The sequence below is a fragment of the Mercenaria mercenaria genome, chromosome 11 (assembly GCF_021730395.1).
Source record: "Mercenaria mercenaria strain notata chromosome 11, MADL_Memer_1, whole genome shotgun sequence".
Lineage (NCBI taxonomy): Eukaryota > Metazoa > Mollusca > Bivalvia > Venerida > Veneridae > Mercenaria > Mercenaria mercenaria.
In genome coordinates, this window is record NC_069371.1 from 37,917,389 (window position 1) to 37,936,525 (window position 19,137).

Below are 19,137 nucleotides of genomic sequence, written 5' to 3' on the forward strand. Positions count from 1 at the left end.
GTGTTCTTTATAGTATATTTCTCGATTCAAATTGTTTTACTTAATGAACGTTATGCAGCAAAAAATAAAATAAAATGGAACTTTATGTTGTGTGCGTCTTTCTAACGTTACAACACGTCTGACCTCATGTCTGTTTACGCGCGTCTGTTTCCCGCGCTGAGATTAAAAATTGTTGCAAAATGCACATAACGTAATTGAGCATAAAATAAAAAGAAAATTTGTTTGTTTTTCGTGAATATTGAATATATCTCACCTCGAAGTGAGAAAATGTTCACATTTTCACTCGCGCTACGCGCTCGTGAAAATATTTAAAGTTTTATCACTTCTCTGTGAGATATATTCCATATTCACTCAAAACAAACAAATATCCTCTATATTTTCATCTGTCAAATGACTTTTGGCGTCACAGAATATCGAATTGAAATACGAATATTGTTAAAAGCATTATGCATTTATACCTTGAAATATGAAATTTACTGCTGCCTTCTTATTTCATAGACAATGATACACTTATCGTGTGTAAACACTTCTATACCTTGAATAAAGTAAGGTAGAAATAATATGAATTCAGACATATTTTTGTAATATTAAATATGATATCAGATATGTTTACATTTACCAACGAAGCAAGAAATGTTACAATCACGCATGCGTAACAAAATCATGAACATCACAAAATTCTCAGGTAGTAGTGTGTAATGATTCGAAGAAAAAAGCAACATATAAATGTAGGAAAACATGTGGTGAGTGTCCTTATATGCGGTGTACTTGCTATTAATGCTCCAAGTCGAAAGGTCTATATAACATACAAGTACGATTATGTTGAAAGTATTTCGGTTACTGGATACAAAACATGTGTGGAAAGTGTTAAACACGTCATTTGTATAATGAGTTGAGAAATATTAATCAGTTAAGGTGGAATGCGCCTAATTTGAAGTTGTTGGGTTCTGCTTCGAAATTTTGTTTAATATAAAATTCAGCATATTCCTCATAGGATGCGCATTTTACTTTTTTGATATTTCTGTAACTTTTTCCTCTGCAAACCTTTAAACACAACCATTGACGTCCATTTTTGATGAACCATAATTTCACGTCCGTCAGACTGTTTTCGTAAATCGTTCTGTTCAGTCAACAAGCATCGATTTGCTTGTTTCTCGTCATATTTTCATTTAAAAATGTCTTTGAAAAGGTGTATAATTTGTGGAGATTATTTTAACGTTGAAGTCGATTTTTACGTTAAAGTGACGTCAGAGCGACAAATTTGACGTTTAGTTTTGAATAATGTAGAGAAAAAAGTTAAGAAATATCAAAAATGTAAAATACGCATTCTATGAGGATTATTACATTAAACAAAATTTCGAAACGGAACCCAACAACTTCAAATTAGGCGCATTCCACCTTAAATCTGTTTATCGTTACTTGTTATACGTCAGCTTTCGCGTAATATTCCGTTCATTCAGCAGCAACAAACGTTAATAAAACATGTTTCTGAACCTCTCCATGTAATGTTTTGGTTGTAAACAGATTAATTTTAACTTCAAATGATATACACGTAATTAGTTTAATTTTCATTTAATTTGTCGTCAAATAATTAGGAGGTTGCAATGTATATACTACAAAAACTGATAGATGCCATCCACAAAGCTCATGTTCGCTTAAGATAAAACATGATTGTTTATTTAAACAAGTAAGTCTAACTGCTTTTCTAAGCATTCTTTAATTGAGCCGTGCCATGAGAAAACCAACATAGTGGGTTTGCGACCAGCATGGATCCAGACCAGCCTGCGCATCCGCGCGGATCCATGCTGTTCGCTAACAATTTCTCTAATTCCATAAGGCTTTGATAGCCAACAGCATGGATCCAGACCAGCCTGCGCAGATGCGCAGGCTGGTCTGGATCCATGCTGGTCGCAAACCCACTATGTTGGTTTTCTCATGGCACGGCTCAATTGGAAAGGAAAAAGATACCACTTTCGGTTAAGATTTCTGCGTAAACAGCATATACGCCTTGTTCGAAACTGTTTTGTTGGAATTCATGCTGTTTTGCACATGTATCCGTTCACAGAAAATGACTGACTTGGATTACACCTGTTAATTACATCTTCACATGTTGATTTGTCATTGTTTAAACTGAAAGCAACATCGTCGTTGTCCGGAAACTTGCAGACACCGTCCCAGTTATTGATAATCAAAACTTTAATTGCTTCTTCTTTTCCATCATAGCCACGATCACAACTTTTTGTGAATTCAGCATATTTCGTATTGCACCTACATAAAATCTGAAACTTTTATATGTGCCTCTTGACAATGAACGCCTAATATTTCGCATTGTAGTAAAAAGTGTTCATCAAATAGAATTGCAGAATGCGAGATTTGTACACATTGTAATAAAGAGAATATGTCAATTTACATTTTGTTTTTCTACAGTACTAGAGAAACGGTATGGTTCTATAATATTGTATTCACAAAAAGAATAGAAAGTAACAACAAATCCTGAATAATATGGGGAATAGCTGTTCTTTTTACTTCAAAGTGGCTTGCTCGTTTAGTTTAGGCGCAACTTGATTATCTACTTTTAATCTTTAACATTTGCATTGGATATTATTCCAGCTTTAACTTTCTTTACAATTCTCTATTAACAATTTAAGTATTATGAGAACAATGTATGTTTTTGTCAATATGTGATTGAAGAGCTGTAATGTTTAGCTCATCTGATTTTTTGAAAAAAAAAATGATGAGTTATTGTCATCACTTGAGCGGTTGTCGGCGTCGGCGTGGTTAAGTTTTATGTTTAGGTCAGCTTTTCTCCTAAACTATCAAAGCTATTGCTTTGAAACTTAAAATACTTGTTCACCATCATAAACTGACCCTGTATAGCAAGAAACATAACTCCATCTTGCTTTTTGCAAGATTTATGGCCCCTTTTGTACTTAGAAAATATCAGATTTCTTGGTTAAGTTTTATGTTTAGGTCAACTTTTCTCCTAAACTATCAAAGCTATTGCTTTGAAACTTGGAATACTTGTTCACCATCATAAGCAGACCCTGCACATCAAGAAACATAACTCCATCTTTCTTTTTGCAAGAATTATTGCCCCTTTTGGACTTAGAAAATCAGTTTTCTTGGTTAAGTTTTATGTTTAGGTCAGCTTTTATCCTAAACTATCAAAGCTATTGCTTTAAAACTTGCAACACTCGTTCACCATCAGAAGCTGACCCTGTACAGCAAGAAACATAACTCCATCCTGCTTTTTGCAAGATTTATGACCCCTTTTGGACTTAGAAAATATCAGATTTCTTGGTTAAGTTTTATGTTTAGGTCAACTTTTTCTCTTAAACTATCAAAGCTATTGCTTTAAAACTTGCAACTCTTGTTCACCATCATAAGCTGACCCTGTACAGCAAGCAAAATAACTCCATCCTGCTTTTTGCAATAATTATTGCCCCTTTTGGACTTAGAAAAATCATTTTCTTGGTTGAATATTATGTTTAAGTCAACTTTTCTCATAAACTATCAAAGCGATTGCTTTAAAACTTGCAACAGTTTTTCACTATCATAAGTGGACACTGTACATCAAGAAACATAACTCTATCTTGCTTTTTGCAAGAATGATGGCCCTTTTTAGACTTAGAAAATCATGGGTAGGACAATATTTCTATTATACAAAAAAAATCCGATGAGCGTCAGCACCCGCAAGGCGGTGCTCTTGTTTTTCATATTTTAGCAGCACCAAATATATAGCAGAATAGATATGTACGTATCTGAATCTGTATATACTTAATAAACACACACAAAGTATATTTTACTTACACGCTACAGTTTGTTTTTGGACCATTTGAATCACACATCCCCGGGCATGCGCAAACTGTGGTTAGCGTCATTTTCTGTAAGAGACCAGATATTGTCGAAATTGAAATAGCAAGTTACAAGTTATGTAAAAAAACGAACTAAATAAAAACATTAAATACTGGCGCACGGGAGTCAAGCTGTCGAACACTAAAAAAGCTTTTAAAACGTGATTATCCGTTGGTTAAACGTAAATCAATCGAGGAATTTTGTAAGAGATAAGTGTATGTTCTTAAACTGATTTAGTGTTTGCCTGGATAAATGTTAAAGCATTGTGCATGAAACTACAAAACCTGTCTTAAGAAAAGATAGTCGGTGCATTTTATATCAATCCATAAAGCAGGAAGGTCTGTGTATACTTCATCCACTAAAAAACTTGTATTGTCATATTAAGAAAACAAAGCTTGACCATCAGTGACGTTCATCAACGAACTCGTTTCAGATATTAACATTTAGCCTGCGACAAGTAATTCTGCCTTTGCGACCAGTGCAGATCAAGATCAGCCTGCGCGTCCCTGCACGTCAGTGCAGGCTGATCATGGTCTGCACTGTTCGCTATTCAGTCAGTTTTGGTTCAGTGAACACCCCTTGGAATAATAAATAGTACTGCCTAAACTGGAAGATCGACAACCTGCTTTACCTGGCATGATCAACTATCCGGATAAGGTAAATATTTCTCAGTTTTGAGCTTAACCTTTCAATGGACAATTATAAAAAGGGAATAAGTAAGCCGCTTAAACCACAGTGCTGTGTTAAGAACGTAAAGAAATTTTAAATTAAAAAAAAAAATACCAAAGGGAACAAGGTAATATGTGTTATCACTTAGTGAAAACAAATTAGTGTAAAGAAACAGACGTAGATTTTGAACAAATCCAGAACATAATTAAACTCATATTAAAAACCTTTTAGTGATAAAATGTCATTTTATCAAGATAAAAGGCCCGCATTATTAATTATTTCATATAAATACATAATAAAACAAAAAATATTTAAAAGGGACATCAGTGAAATTTACAAACTGTCAGATTTTTAAAGAATCATAAATATATACAGGTAATGACTTACGAATGATCCGTCATTCTGCTGCCCCTGAGCCTCGATTACGGGTACGCATGCATTTGGATCGCATACCAAATTAACTTTTGACACACTATTTGTAAGGAAATATTTAGATTATTATTTTGCAACGCGACTCGGACACAAAACCCACAACAGGCAAAGCATACTGAAGTAGATGTTTCTATTTATAAGTAACTTGTTGAATCATCTAAAACCTTGAAATATTTAACAAAATAGCATGCTATGCCTGTCGTGGTTTTCTGGGACCATTTGAAAGGAGTTGAGGTAAAAACGATATTGCTCAAGGGAGGGGCCGTTGTAGAGAGGTTGCACTGTAGTTATTGTACCCGTGAAAATAAAATCCCACCGTAACGACATTCAAATATATATAGTACTTTAATCGAGATTCAATGGACTCTTGTTTCAACTATCCTTTTGTTAAATGTCGTTACAGTGTGATTTAGCTGTAAATGAAAAAGTAAGTATATAAGACAAAACATTTTCATTTTAAGTTTTTAATTAACTAAGGTTTGGCATTAATTTGGCCATGACTGAATGATAGATATTTTAATAAAATAAGATTTTCCCCGATTACGGTAGAAAATCCCAGAATACATTCAGCAGATGCATGTTAGTATTATGCCAAAAAGGGGCGCGATTTAGACTGGCTTAAGAGTGAGCCTTCCGCCAAAATCTGCGGACTAGCATGAATCTGCAGGATATTAAGAAGATAACCGGTCATGGCCATTGCTAGCATATCAGGACTATATTAATTGAAATTTTGCCAAACATTTTTATTATTAAACTGTCAAAACCAGAGTTATAACTGCGTTAGAGTGATGAACAGAAAAGGGAACAAGAACAATAGTCAGTTTTCCTTAGTTAGCGTAACACTATGTACATGCATATACTCTCTCTCCTTTAATTATTATTTTGTACAGGGCAGAAGACAGTGTATTAAGCATTATATCGTATCCAAGTTCTGACAAATGAGTGTCATTTGTGTGAAAAAAATGTTTTTCTAAAGAAATGTTAGCGTATTTTATATAGCCACCTCCGTTTCTAATAACAAATGTTGCGAGAGAACTGTTGATACGTTTTCTAATGTTTTCCGCAGTTGGTGTGTATGGTACATAACGCCAGGTTCTGCGCGGAAGAATTTGTGACCATATAACCCTAGTGTTGGGCAGTAATGGCTGCAGGAAATCAGTTATCAACATTTTGAATTCGAATGTAATGTCCCAAGTGGATTTGGTGCCTATGTCATTTCCACCACAATGAATGACAATGATGTCTGGTTCATCTTTAAATTGTAGTAAATATTGTACAGACCTGCGTATATCTCTAATTCTCATGCAACTGAGAAATTCCCACGTGATCCTGACATTATAATGTTGCAAACCTAAACTGTTACCATCCGGTCTAAAGGCTAGTCTATGGTACGCTCCTTTTATTAGGGAAGACCCTATTATCCAAACATTGGTCAGCTTAACTGCAATATTTTGAAACAAGAGTTTTTCTATTTCCATTTTCTTAAGATTGGTATCGTAATTTTAGTTCTTGACGTAAGGATACATGTTAGATTGTAATGAATAAAATGCACTTTCTCTTATTAATATCAAACAGTAACATGAATTATCAATAACAAACGGTAACACACAACCATTTTTAAACATATTTACAGATATGTAACTGGAACAAAAAAAAAACTGGCTTAAAATTAGTATTCTTCATTCAAAATGGCATCTGTTCTAACAACAGTTTTCCGTATGTTGTTGGATAGTTGCTATCAGCCCGATGCGGTGCTGTAGCTTCATCAATGCATTTAAAAATAATTATAACTGCCGAATAGCGGACTGCACAGCCTGCCATATACCAATGGCTTTTAATGGCATTTGGCACGTCCTTTAGACAAAACTTTTTGTAAATATTATTTTAATTTAATTATGCTTGAATTATGTGCGCCATATACCAATGGCTTTAACAAGCAGGTAATACCAACAGGTATAGCAATAATGATACTGTGACAGTGAATGTGACTTTCAAGATATGATTTTTTTACAAAGGCACACTCATTTTCAATTTATACATTTTAAGGCTTATTACCGCTAAAATTAGCACTCAGTCAGAGATCAGTCACAATTTTAACGAATGTAAGATTTGTAACTATCAGATTTCCATCTTCCTTGGGACTTTATATTATTTATTGAAGTCCCGTCTCGAAACATTGAAGTTGCGCAACCAATTCTAAAAGAGTGTGATTTATACAAATTGGCGTCTAAACCTGCAAATTTTATTGCTTTTCTCAGAACTGCGTTAATCTGGAAAGAAGTTAGCGGGCTTTCGTCAAAATGAACAAAGAATGGACCATCTGTATTTGGTCTGAAGGCAATATAGTTAGCAATGTTTTCACAACAGAATTTGTTCTTATCGCTTATTTCGATGTCAACTGATGTTCCGCTGCCCGTCTGATCAGTTTTTGATTTCTGTAAGTAATTTCGTATTTTGTTTGACCCAATGATTACATCCTGAAACTTGAGAATGCCTGAAGTTGTTGTTTTATTGCTAGAAGTAAATTCGCTAATACGTAACAAGCCATTGTAAGCTAACGAGAAAGCCGCCGTAAACAACATGGCTTCAAATTGTGATCTGCAAACGTGTGTTAGGGAATCTAACAGCTTCAACAGAACTGACTGTGTTATTGGTTGTCTGGTATCGGTGTATGTTTTCAGGCGCTTGAGCCCTTCTAACATGCTTCTAACGATAAACTGTTTGGTATTATCCAGTAGGCCATTCAATTTATTCACGTAACTGATCGCAGAAATATGGCAATTTACAGATGAGTGCGAGTATTGCCTCAAAGACATGAATGCGATGTATTCCGTTATTTGCTCAACGGTTGGTGGCCAGTTTAATTCGACATAACTATTAATGCAGAAATTTGTAAAAGACTCGATTGCTGAACGATACCGTTTCTGTGTATTTTGTGAAAGGGAAGCGCTGATAAGCCTGTCTATTTCGCCCTCAACAGCTGGAGGAAGGACTCCGGAACTTGACAAGGCTCCCGGTCCGCGGAGAGGGGCAGTAGATATTTAGTCTTGTCCACTGAAATCGACTGATAGAATCAGCAATACTGTTTAATTTTCCAGATATGTGTTTGCATTTTAAAACAGTGTTATTTTCCATCAGAAGGAGCGTAAGATGTCTAATCAAATGCATTACTCTACCGTTTTTTGATGTCTTTTATTTATAATGCTGACTAATGCCTCGTTGTCCGAATGTAAAATTATTCTTGTATTTTTTACCTTTTTGTCCCAAATATGAAATGCTAAAATAATTGGTACAAGTTCTAAATATGTTATATCTTTGAAAATTTCTGATTCCCATGAATCGGGCCACTTTATGAACGACCACTCGCCCTGAAAATAACACCCACAGCCTAAATGGCTGTTTCCTGATGCGTCTGTGAAGAAATCAATACTAGTAGCATCAACCCAATCGAAATTAATAAAAGTGCATGACCCGTTGAAGTTTTTGATGAATTGTAACCAAATATTTGCGTCTTCTCTTATTGAATGTGTTACTCTGATCCAATGAAACGGTTTACGTGCTTGACACATGACGTCATAAAATCTGCGAAGGAAAGCTCTACCTGCCGGTATGGCCTTACACATGAAGTTCAAGAGTCCTACTGTGGACTGCAAATTATGGAGGCGAACTTTCTTGGAATTTATTAAAGACAGAAGCTGCTGCTCGGCTTTCTTAATTTTGTCGGAAGGTATCCGAATTGTATTATTTTCCGCGTCTATTTCTAAACCTAAATAAGTAATTATTCTGATAGGCCCGTCCATTTATCTTCAGCTAAAGGCACGCTTAAATCTTCACAAGTGTTTTGAAAATTTGACATTAAACTTGAACAACTTTCATAAGAATCGTCAGCCATGAAGAAATCGTCTAATAAATGGTCAAAATTGTTAGAACCTGAATCTTTTTGTACGCACCATTTAGGAAAAGTTGCGAATTTTTCAAAAATAAAACATGAACAAGATGCACCCATCGGTAACATTTTTTGAATCCAGTATCCGTCGTCAGTCCGTATTCCTAGCAGATCGAAGTCGGCTGGCCGTACGGGACATAGGTTGAATGCTGATTTTATATCTGCTTTTGCCATGTATACAGACGAGCCTATTTTTTTCACCATTTTGACAGCATTATCAAAACAGGAATATTCAACATGGCTATAGTCTTGATGTATAAAATCATTAACACTGATGTCAGGTGGAAAGGACAGGTTAGTTATTAGGCGCCAGCCTCCTGTTTTCTTCGGGATTAAACCTACCGGATTAATGCGCAGATTTGAGATTGGGGGTGTCGAGAAAGGTCCTATAATTCTGCCAGCTAATTTTTCAGCATAAAGTTTCTCGCCTAACATTTTCGGTTGTTTGCGTGCTGATATAAGATTATTTGAATGTAGAGGAATTCTTGGCCCGGAATGATTTAAGCTAAAACCATGTTTGAAACCAGCCAATAGAAAATCTGCATCTTTCTTATTTGGATATGTCGATAATCGCTTTTCTAAAGTTGTAAGATTAATTGGAGTGATACCGAGGTCCCATAGCCCGTTTGTTTGCACCATGAGGTCCTTGTCCTATAAACGGCCTTGGGGCTGGTGCCCTGAAACGAGTGTTAAACGACGGTCTCATTATGTTATGCCTGAATCTGATTTGGTGCTGACCATTCCCAAAGGTCTGGTTAGTGTGACAGTTCATGGAAGGATGATTACCATGACACCTTATACAGGAATGCAGATAAGGACAATACCTTTCGTTGCAAAAACCTAATCTGTTGTAGGCAAAACATTTCTTCTCTGAGCTAACGGACATGCTATTTAACTGATTTGCATGTAATGGTTGCACGAAAAGCATCCAAAGTTCAGGGTCAATCGTCTCCCACTTGGTTGACAGAGCAAGCGACTTTTTGAGCCGGAACTGTTTGTCGTACACCCACCAACCTGTGTATTTACTTGCAGCTAAACGGATGTTATAAAAATATTGGAGCATTTGTAGGGTTTCCCCGGGGTGCTTTAAGCCGTAAATATACATATATAATTGAAAGGCATCTGACCAGATTTCGATTTTTTCCAAACTTTTAGCAGATTGTTCTTTCTTAGCTAATACTAATTCTCCGTCTAATAATTGAAATGTTTGTTTTTGAGAGGTCTGATTGTTCTGGTTATGAAGGAGAGTTTGTAAGTCAACATACTGGCCTAACCAGATTTTTTCCTTGACAGTATTACTGACGTGAGCATCTAATATGCCGTTAGAACAAGTATATACTGGGATATGTTCACCTGATTGTCCCGGGCTATCCACGTGACCTTCGCTCCTATTCGGCGGTGCCGGCTGTGTCTGCTGACGTTTCCTATTCGGCAGTGACGGTAGTGTTTGTTGACTTTTTGGCTGGCCAGATTTCGGTGTTGCTTGATCCGATGGACCCTTGTTTCCATCCGATGATGATATATGTGGAGCTCTTTGTGATGTCCGGGCCCGTTTTCGTGGAGGCATGCTCAGTTTCTTTAAGTTATGGAAAAAAGCAAAACAATAAATTGATATTCAGTTTAGAGGAATTCAGATCGTAAAGCTACCATGTTTTCTGTTGATGTTTTTTGTTTTTATTACAGTTATTATTTGAGCCGCCCCAAGAAAAAACCAACACAGTGGCCCCGCGGCCCGCAACGACCCAGACCAGCCCGCCCAGGACCCATTCTGTTCGCTGACGGTTTCTCTTATTGTTATAGGCTTTGAAATTGAACAACATAGAGCCCGACCAGACCGCCCGGACGCGAAAGCCGGCCCGGACCCGATCCGGCCGCAAAAGAACCCCGCCGGTGTAATGAAGTATTTCGACCCCCATAGAATAACGACCCCCCCCCCCCCCCGGTCATTATTCTATAGAAAATGTGACTCCTTTCCTGTAAAATATTGACTCCCCTTATAAAAAACTGACTCCCTTTGAAAACTCTATAGAATAACGACCTCCCGGTCATTATTCTATAGAAAAACTGACCCCTCCAAGTAAAATACTGACTCCCTAAAGATGACTCCCTTCGAATCTCATGGAATAATGACCCCGGTTATTATTCTATAGAAAAAGTGACCCCTTCCATGTAAAATACCCACTGTCGAAATTACTACATTCGAACTCTCATACAATATCGATTCCCGGACATTATTCTATTTAAAAAAAGTTACTCTTTCCGTGTAAAACACTGGCTCCTAAAAAGACTTTCGACGATAATATCTATTAAAAAGTGATCCCCACCAAACCTAACGGACAATTTTACAACTCTAATACCCTCCATTGCCAATAGTTAACATTTTGATTGTACTACTACTACTGGTGCCGCTACTTCTATTGCTATTACTACATGTACTTCTTCTTCTTCTACTACTACTACTACTACAACTGCTACTACTGATACTACTATACCTGCTTCCACTAATACGTCTTGTACATCTACCTCTTCTTCTCCTGCTGCTGCTGTTGTTGCTGTCACTTATTCCTCTGCTGCTGCTGCTGCTGCTGCTGCTGCTGCTGCCATTGCCACTGCCACTGCCACTGCCACTACCACAACTACTACTACTACTACTACTTTCTATTGTTGCCGCTACCGTACTTTACTGTCACTGCTAAGTATTGCAACTTCTATTAATACAGTCGAGTCCACTTAATACGAACTCGCTTGATACGAATTTTCGGATTAAACGAACAATTCCGAATTCCCGGCCGAGTCCTTCTATTTTCTTTGTAAAACTATTTCGGTGATAGCGAACTCGCTTCATACGAATAATCGGAAGATACGAACACATTTTGGGAGTCCCAATAAGCTTAAATATTACACTTTTCCATCTTTTGATACGAATTAATTTTAGAAAAAAAATCTGGAAAGTAGATCCCTCGGAAGCACCGAGAACAAGGCAAACAGTGAAAATTGCAGACTCGGTTTGATTGAGTCTATTCATGAGCAGTAATGGAAAATGCAACACTGCCCACGCCCCCTAGCACCGGCTTAAGAAGTATTCAATCTTCAAATCTAAATGAGTTGAAATCAATGATCCCGAAGGACCAGAAAATATAACAACACTGAAATGAAGTCGGGGCGACTTTTTACGGCCGCCACACTGCACCCGCTGTTGTGAAGTAAATAAAATCTGGAAAGTAGATCCCTCGGAAGCACCGAGAACAATGCAAACAGTGAAAATTGCAGTCGGGGCCGTTATAAAATGTGTTGAAAATAATAATATGGTCAGCATTGTGCCGCGTGCTTATTGGACAATGGAGTAGTTCACACTTATTCACAAACAAACACTCGGTCCTTTGTGTATCATGTCAATATAAAACAATTTAGTCAATTGACAGGTCATGATTTAAAGAGGTGTAAATAATTTTAAACACATAATTGACGTTCTAGTGTCGATACAGGTAGGCTGTGTCTTACAAAATATACAAATTTTTATCCCTCTACGAACGATTGTTATATAGCATAAGCTTCAATGTTGGCAGTGGATATAAGTTGGCGCTCTGGATCTCGACCGCACATTAAAATTTAAATTAATACAGTTTTACGTGTTTAAGCATGACTTTTGTCGAGTAATTTCAATGTTATCTGAATAAATTAACTTAATCAGTTTATAACTATTAACTACTTTCATATATCGGTATCTATTCACCGATGATACCGGTGATACTGCCCAACTTGCTCGGACAAATCATCTGGTCATACATTCATTAATACGAATTTCGTTTGATACGAACATATTTCTTAGGTCCGGATGAGTTCGTATAAAGCGAGTTTGACTGTACTAAGTTCTATGCTAGCAGTTTCTTGTGCAGTTTTCTTCTGAAAAATTACTTCATACCGACGTTTGCAGGGATTATTGACACTGATGTGTTTTGTGAACGTATTGTGAATTGTTATTTTCCTGAATAAAATGTATACACCAAGATACAGCGTCTAGAAATAGAATCCCTTTTCCCGTTGCGGAATGCTCTGATTTCTGTGTCAAGTGATGGTATCTCGGGCTAATGGTCAAACGGACGGACGGACGGACAAGGGCAAATCTATATGCCCCCCTCCCCCGAGTGGGGGCATAAAATTCAGCAATTAGGCCTTAAATACATGAGTTATCACTAAATTTGACCAAATGACCGGGGGTCGTTTTTTTTATGGGAGTCAATATTCTTCGTGAGGTTCAGTTTACTTCACGTGGGGGAGTCATAGTACTATGATCTGGAGGTCATAATACTATGACCGGGGGTCACTTTTTCTATAGAATAATGACCGGGGGGTCATTATTCTATGGGGGTCGAAATACTGACGTCACCTTGATGACGCGTATTCAAATATATACTGTAAAGCAAGTTTAAATGAGGTAGATCTAGAGCGTTCAATAAACTTATTTTTCGAATAGATACTACAATGAACATCTTCCGAAAGTAACAATAAAATAACAGTCGATCTTGATACAAGTTTTAAACATGTACATTTTATTTTCTAAATGTATACTTTTAAAATTTTAACTGTCTACCTCTCCTTCTTGGAATTTGCAGGAATAAAGACCGCTCCTGAAGCGTGGGCTGTTCATATATGGGGTAAAATGTAGTGGGCGGTTCTAAATTTTTGAAACGGATTATTTGATTGGATCTTGGGAACCATGCGGTCGCGTGCAAAATAAATGTTGTTCACGTTATATGTCGTAAACATTTTATTATAAGTTTACAATATTAGAAACAACTAAAACAATAATAATACTTTATTCAAGGAAAATAACATATTTGGCCGCTGACCAGTCTGACATATGATCCTCGCAATCTTAATATACAAAATTCAACTTAGATAACACAAAAATGTTGGCATGCGAATTATTTTTAGGAGAGAATGTTATTTTTGACAAGGTATATTAGACGTTTGAAACATTTACAAATGGCTATAAAATAAATGCTGCTTGTTGCATGTTTCCCTGCACCAAATCACCAAAATATTTTAAGATAAAAACTTGAAGAAAGCATAGGATTTGATGAGCACTGATACTTTTCTTGCTAAAATGAATTACAGATAATGACAAAAATAGAGTGGGAAAAATTAGTATTAGATAAAAACACTTTTCATTAAGTATACCCTTATATAGCTTTACGTTAAAATCGGAGAATGCCGGAATCACAAACGTAATTTGCCGATTGTCATTACGGGTGCGCATTTTTTATGTATTTTTATATTCCGGGACTAAAAGTGATTAATATTTTTTTTACAGGAAATATGAACAAAAACAACGTTTTGTAAGAACACTTTCCTGACATATGCTATAATTGTTTAATGAAATGAAAAATGTAAAATAGAGAAAGAGAAAGAATTGCTAAGCAATATTTTAAACATTGATTTTCAAATATAAAAAATACGTATTGCTGTCGAATTGTACAACCACGTGCCAAAAAAGCCCTGTCATAATAATATAATATGGGAAATTTGTAACCTATCGGAGGTGTCATTTGTTATAATAGGACCATTTGAAACCAGTTTTATAACGTATAGTAGAATGATATTTTGGAGTGATAACTTCGCCGCCATTAGCATTTTGCGGTTTCAAGAACATTTCTGTGTGATTAATATGAAAAACAGACTGTTTTTGTCCATCTTATTTCGCGAGAGCATGGAAGCCTTGGAGGGACAATTGATTTCCGTATTTCCCACTTCTGACTTCTAACTTTTGCACTTCTCACTTCCAACTTCTTTACTTCCTACTTCCTAATTCTAACTTCCACACTTCTGACTTCTAACTTCCGCACTTCTGACTTCCAACTTCCTGATATTCGCCTTCTGATTTCCAACTTCCACACTTCTTACCTCCGACTTCTTGACTTCTTGCTTCCTTCTTCTAACTTTCGCACTTTTGACTTATAACTTTCGCAATTCTGACTTCCAGATTCCTGACTTCTTACTTCCGACTTCCAACTTCTACACTTCTTACTTCCGACTTCAAAAGAGGGAAAGTTGGAAGTCAGAAGTGCGGAAGTTAAAAGTAGGTAGTAGGAAGTCAAGAAGTTGGGAGTGAGAAGTGCAAAAGTTAGAAGTCAGAAGTGGGAAGTACGGAAATCAGTTGTCCCTGCAGGGCTTCCATATGTACTTACATTAAGTCGTGTGGATTAGACGTGTACGTAGCAACGACATTTCCTCCTATCTCATCTACTTTAAATGTTGCCGAAGAGGCGTCACCTATTTGAATTTGCTGTGACTTGTCTGGGTTCAAAATACAGACCTGTCAGAAAAACAGAAAGCTAAATTATATTTCGAGCTAGATTGAGTGGACAGTAGATTTCTTTTTGTAGAATGAGCCTTAATAGATTCCGATTTACTAAATTATCTCAATGTCTACTCTGTATCCTAGTATATAAAATATTTCAGCTTAATTTTATAGCTTGCAAACCTGAATAATATTCATACATAATTTGTATTGATTTATAAACGTTTGTTTTTTACGTAAATATGTAAGCAAGTTGTTTGAAATATGGTTTATTCTAATATGACAGACCATGTTCTTATCTAATGAAATATGATGACGGTGACGTCACGGCGATTAACGCTGTTCAAGATTAAAACATTGGTGATACACTGCTCGGAATAAACTATGCCCTTGTGACATTTGTTTTTCTTAGATAAAGCATGAACTTAAAATGTCTGCAAATTACACTCATTTCTCATAAGTCAAATGTTGTTCCTTTGTAACTTCTACTTTAAAATACCTTTAAAATGTTCCATCCTAAATAAATGCACAATACATAAAGTTTGTTTTTTTCTTCAAAGTCTACGTAGACAAACGCAGATGATAGTACTATGTTTTAACACTAAGCTTAAAAATACATGTACGATTATGTGTAACTACTTAGATAAAATATCTAAGACGAAGTAAAAGTTTACTGCTGCAGAACGGCAACTCCCTTCAATGAAAGGAACACACGGATTGTAGGAATAGAAATTACCCTCATCTTTGCAAAAGACGTCTCTAAACCTGAAAAATAATAGCTCTAATGAGTATAAAACATTAAAAGACAATAAGATTTCTTTTTACTAAAATTATCATACATATTTTACTTTATAAATATCTAATAAAATTCATTTGGGTGTATTTTGTTAGACATTTAATCGAAGTAAAAGTCGGCATAATGCCAAATTAATGAAGTTTCGTTGCGATCATTTTTGTTAAGGACAACTGTGGCTCTGACTCCGATTTACCAATTCATCAGTGTCGTCTTGGGCCTTAGTTTTTCATATGACGATTTTTACCCTGTAAATCTACTACGTGAAGATAGCTCTACCAATTATACAGAAATATAGCTACCATGAACAAAATCGTCAAGTTTAGCAGTTATTCCTCTTGATTATGCTCTATGCTTCTAAATGGTCCGCTTATAATTTAATACACAGTCAGTCTTTATATATCTAAAATATTAACATCATGTCTTACTGCTTAAATAGTCCACGTTGAAATATATTGTGATAGAGTTTATAAAAACTCTGGTATTCATTTATTATGGTCAGTAGAAAATTTTGGCGAAATCTGTATCTGTATATACTATTTCGCCGCATAATGAAATTTATGATGAACCAATTGCTTTGATTCAAAAAGCTTTTACTATGCTAGATTTCCTACATGTAATTTCAGTAAAGATATTGTACGACAAGCATACTTAAACATTATGTTAAACATTGTTAACCGCTTTCAGCTACGAAAGGGAATTCAGGCTGAGCTTTTTCATACATCAGACAAACATTATTACAGAACGCTATACCGACAATATTCTTAATATGGTTAGTCCGTTGCGTTGGGGTTATTCCCCCCCCCCCCCCCCCCCCCCCTTTTTTTTGTTTGTTTGTTTGTTTGCCTTTTTTGCTCAGAAGATTGATATTACTTATCCCAGAGAGCTCTGATTTAATAAAACTAACAGTTCAGATACTAATATTTCCTTTAAAAATTTATGGATTTGCATATCTCTATAAGTATGTTATTATATTATATATGTTCAATTTATAAAATGCTTAAGGGATCCGCACTTGTTAATTGATCAAATATATTAGAGCGTGTAGAAATCATGAAAACTTCAATGAACCTAATTAACGTATTACAAACTGAACTCCTTGAATATTGCTACCGCTACATATATAATAAACCGCACGCGTTTATAACATCTATTTCTATCAGATTTGATTTTAAAACTTCATAGTAACCTGAAGACACTCCTCTGCAACGTATATATCAAAGCCTGACTTTTATTTTATGTTATTTACAAACATCATAAGATTATTGGTCATTGAGATTTTCATTCTTTTTCTTTTTGGTAAAACTTTTCCTTGTAATTTCTCGTATACTCCTATGTCTGCTAAATCTGTATCACGCTGAGGCTCATATGCTTCTTTTTCACAAAACTTGATTTTATCGATCATTAATTTCTAAATCAAAACATCAAGAATTTAACGACAGGAAGCATAATATAACCCTTTATATGACCCAAGCTGTGTACATTGAAATATGTCATATGAAGTAGATAGAATATTTTTTGTCATTAAGTTTTTGTTTTACTTTAGAATATACATGTTACCGTTCTAAAAGGAAAATCGTAAAGCAACACTTTCACACGAAATACACTATCCGAACTTTAGTATAACTACCATATTTGATACATCAAATGTACTGCAAATATGCGTCAAACAGTTGAAAAATTCGATTTTTTTCAAACACTCCCAAACTTTTACGCAAATTCAAATTTCTTATCAACATTGAAATATTTATTGAAAACGCATATTATTTTTCTTGAAGATCAAAATAAGTTTCATTTTGTAGTATGATCTTTTACTTGATTTATGTTTCTCGATTAGAATTAAGGATAAATAGTCATTGCTGGTCATTTTGAAATGATTTATCACTTTAACTCATCTGAAGGAATTCACAGGAGAAAAACATTTTTCCTTTGCAAAGATATTTAATACCCTTCAATATAATCATAATAAAGCCAACCTAAGGGACTCGCCGCTACGTAGTTAATTTTTGAGACAAACCTATACATTTATTATGTTTTGTACTTAAATGTATGGGAACCAGTACACATTTATCATGTTTTATACTTAAATGTATGGGAACCAGTACACATTTATCATGTTTTATACTTAAATGTATGGGAACCAGTACACATTTATCATGTTTTATACTTAAATGTATGAGAACCTGTAATAGTTCTGTACTTACATGTATGGAAATGACAACCATTGAACTGACTGGTTCCGTTTTCTTTATTAATCTTCAGTGATGTGATGATTTTATATCAAATATTATGACAAATGTTAAAAGACAAATTTGACATAGAATTGCTCATTTGAATGCTTCCACGTTGTCATAATGTATTAAAATAATTTCTTATTTGATTCCAGTTAATATCTCTATTGACGTTTTTAAATGCATGCATTTCCTTTGCATTGTTACACATCATGGTGTGATCAAACCCGTACAAAATCCACCCGAGACGAATATAACATCCGCGCAGTCTTATCAGGATCCATGCTGTTCGCTTTCAAAGCCTATTGCAATTAGAGAAACCGTTAGCGAACAGCATGGATCCTGACCAGACTGCGCGGATGCGCAGGCTAGTATGGATCCATGTTGGTCGCAAATGCACTATGTTGGTTTTCTCATGGTGCGGCTCATGAATGATATTTCTTCTGCAAATGATGACTTTTTTAAAAGGACATTGTTGGTAGAAGTCAAAATCAAGCAATGTGTGTTAAAACTGTTGTCAGGGGGTCTCCGTGGTCGAGTGGTTAAGGTCGCTGATTTCAAATCACTTGCCCCTCATCGATGGATGTGGGTTCGAGCCTCATTCGGTGCATTGGAGTTTTCATGTGAGAAAGCCATCCAGCTGGTTTACGGAAGGTCGGTGGTTCTACCCATGTGCCCGCTCAAGATGAAATATAGCACAGAGGGGCACCTGGGGTCTTCATCCACCATAAAAAACCTGGAAAGTCGCCATATGACTTATAATTGTGTCGGTGCGACGTAAAACGCAAGAAAATTAAAAAAAAATAAAAAATTATCAGTTTTATATTAGTTGTTCATCTCGGGGCATGTCCTTACAAATATCTCCGTTAGATTGATACGAATTATTCATATTGTTATAAAATTATGACAG

The 19,137-nt window shown here is 35.7% G+C and overlaps 1 protein-coding gene across 1 annotated transcript; it reads right to left on the reverse strand.

The window, feature by feature from the left end:
- Positions 1 to 1,912: 1,912 nt before the first annotated feature.
- On the reverse strand, positions 1,913 to 17,401 carry LOC128545951 (uncharacterized). Its single transcript, XM_053518034.1, has 6 exons — positions 17,250 to 17,401; positions 15,878 to 15,968; positions 15,091 to 15,218; positions 4,912 to 4,996; positions 3,811 to 3,884; positions 1,913 to 2,268 (listed from the first exon to the last, which is right to left on the reverse strand). The coding sequence occupies exons 1-6, from the start codon at positions 17,399 to 17,401 to the stop codon at positions 2,034 to 2,036; spliced, it is 765 nt and encodes a 254-aa protein (XP_053374009.1). The 3' UTR covers positions 1,913 to 2,033.
- Positions 17,402 to 19,137: the final 1,736 nt, after the last annotated feature.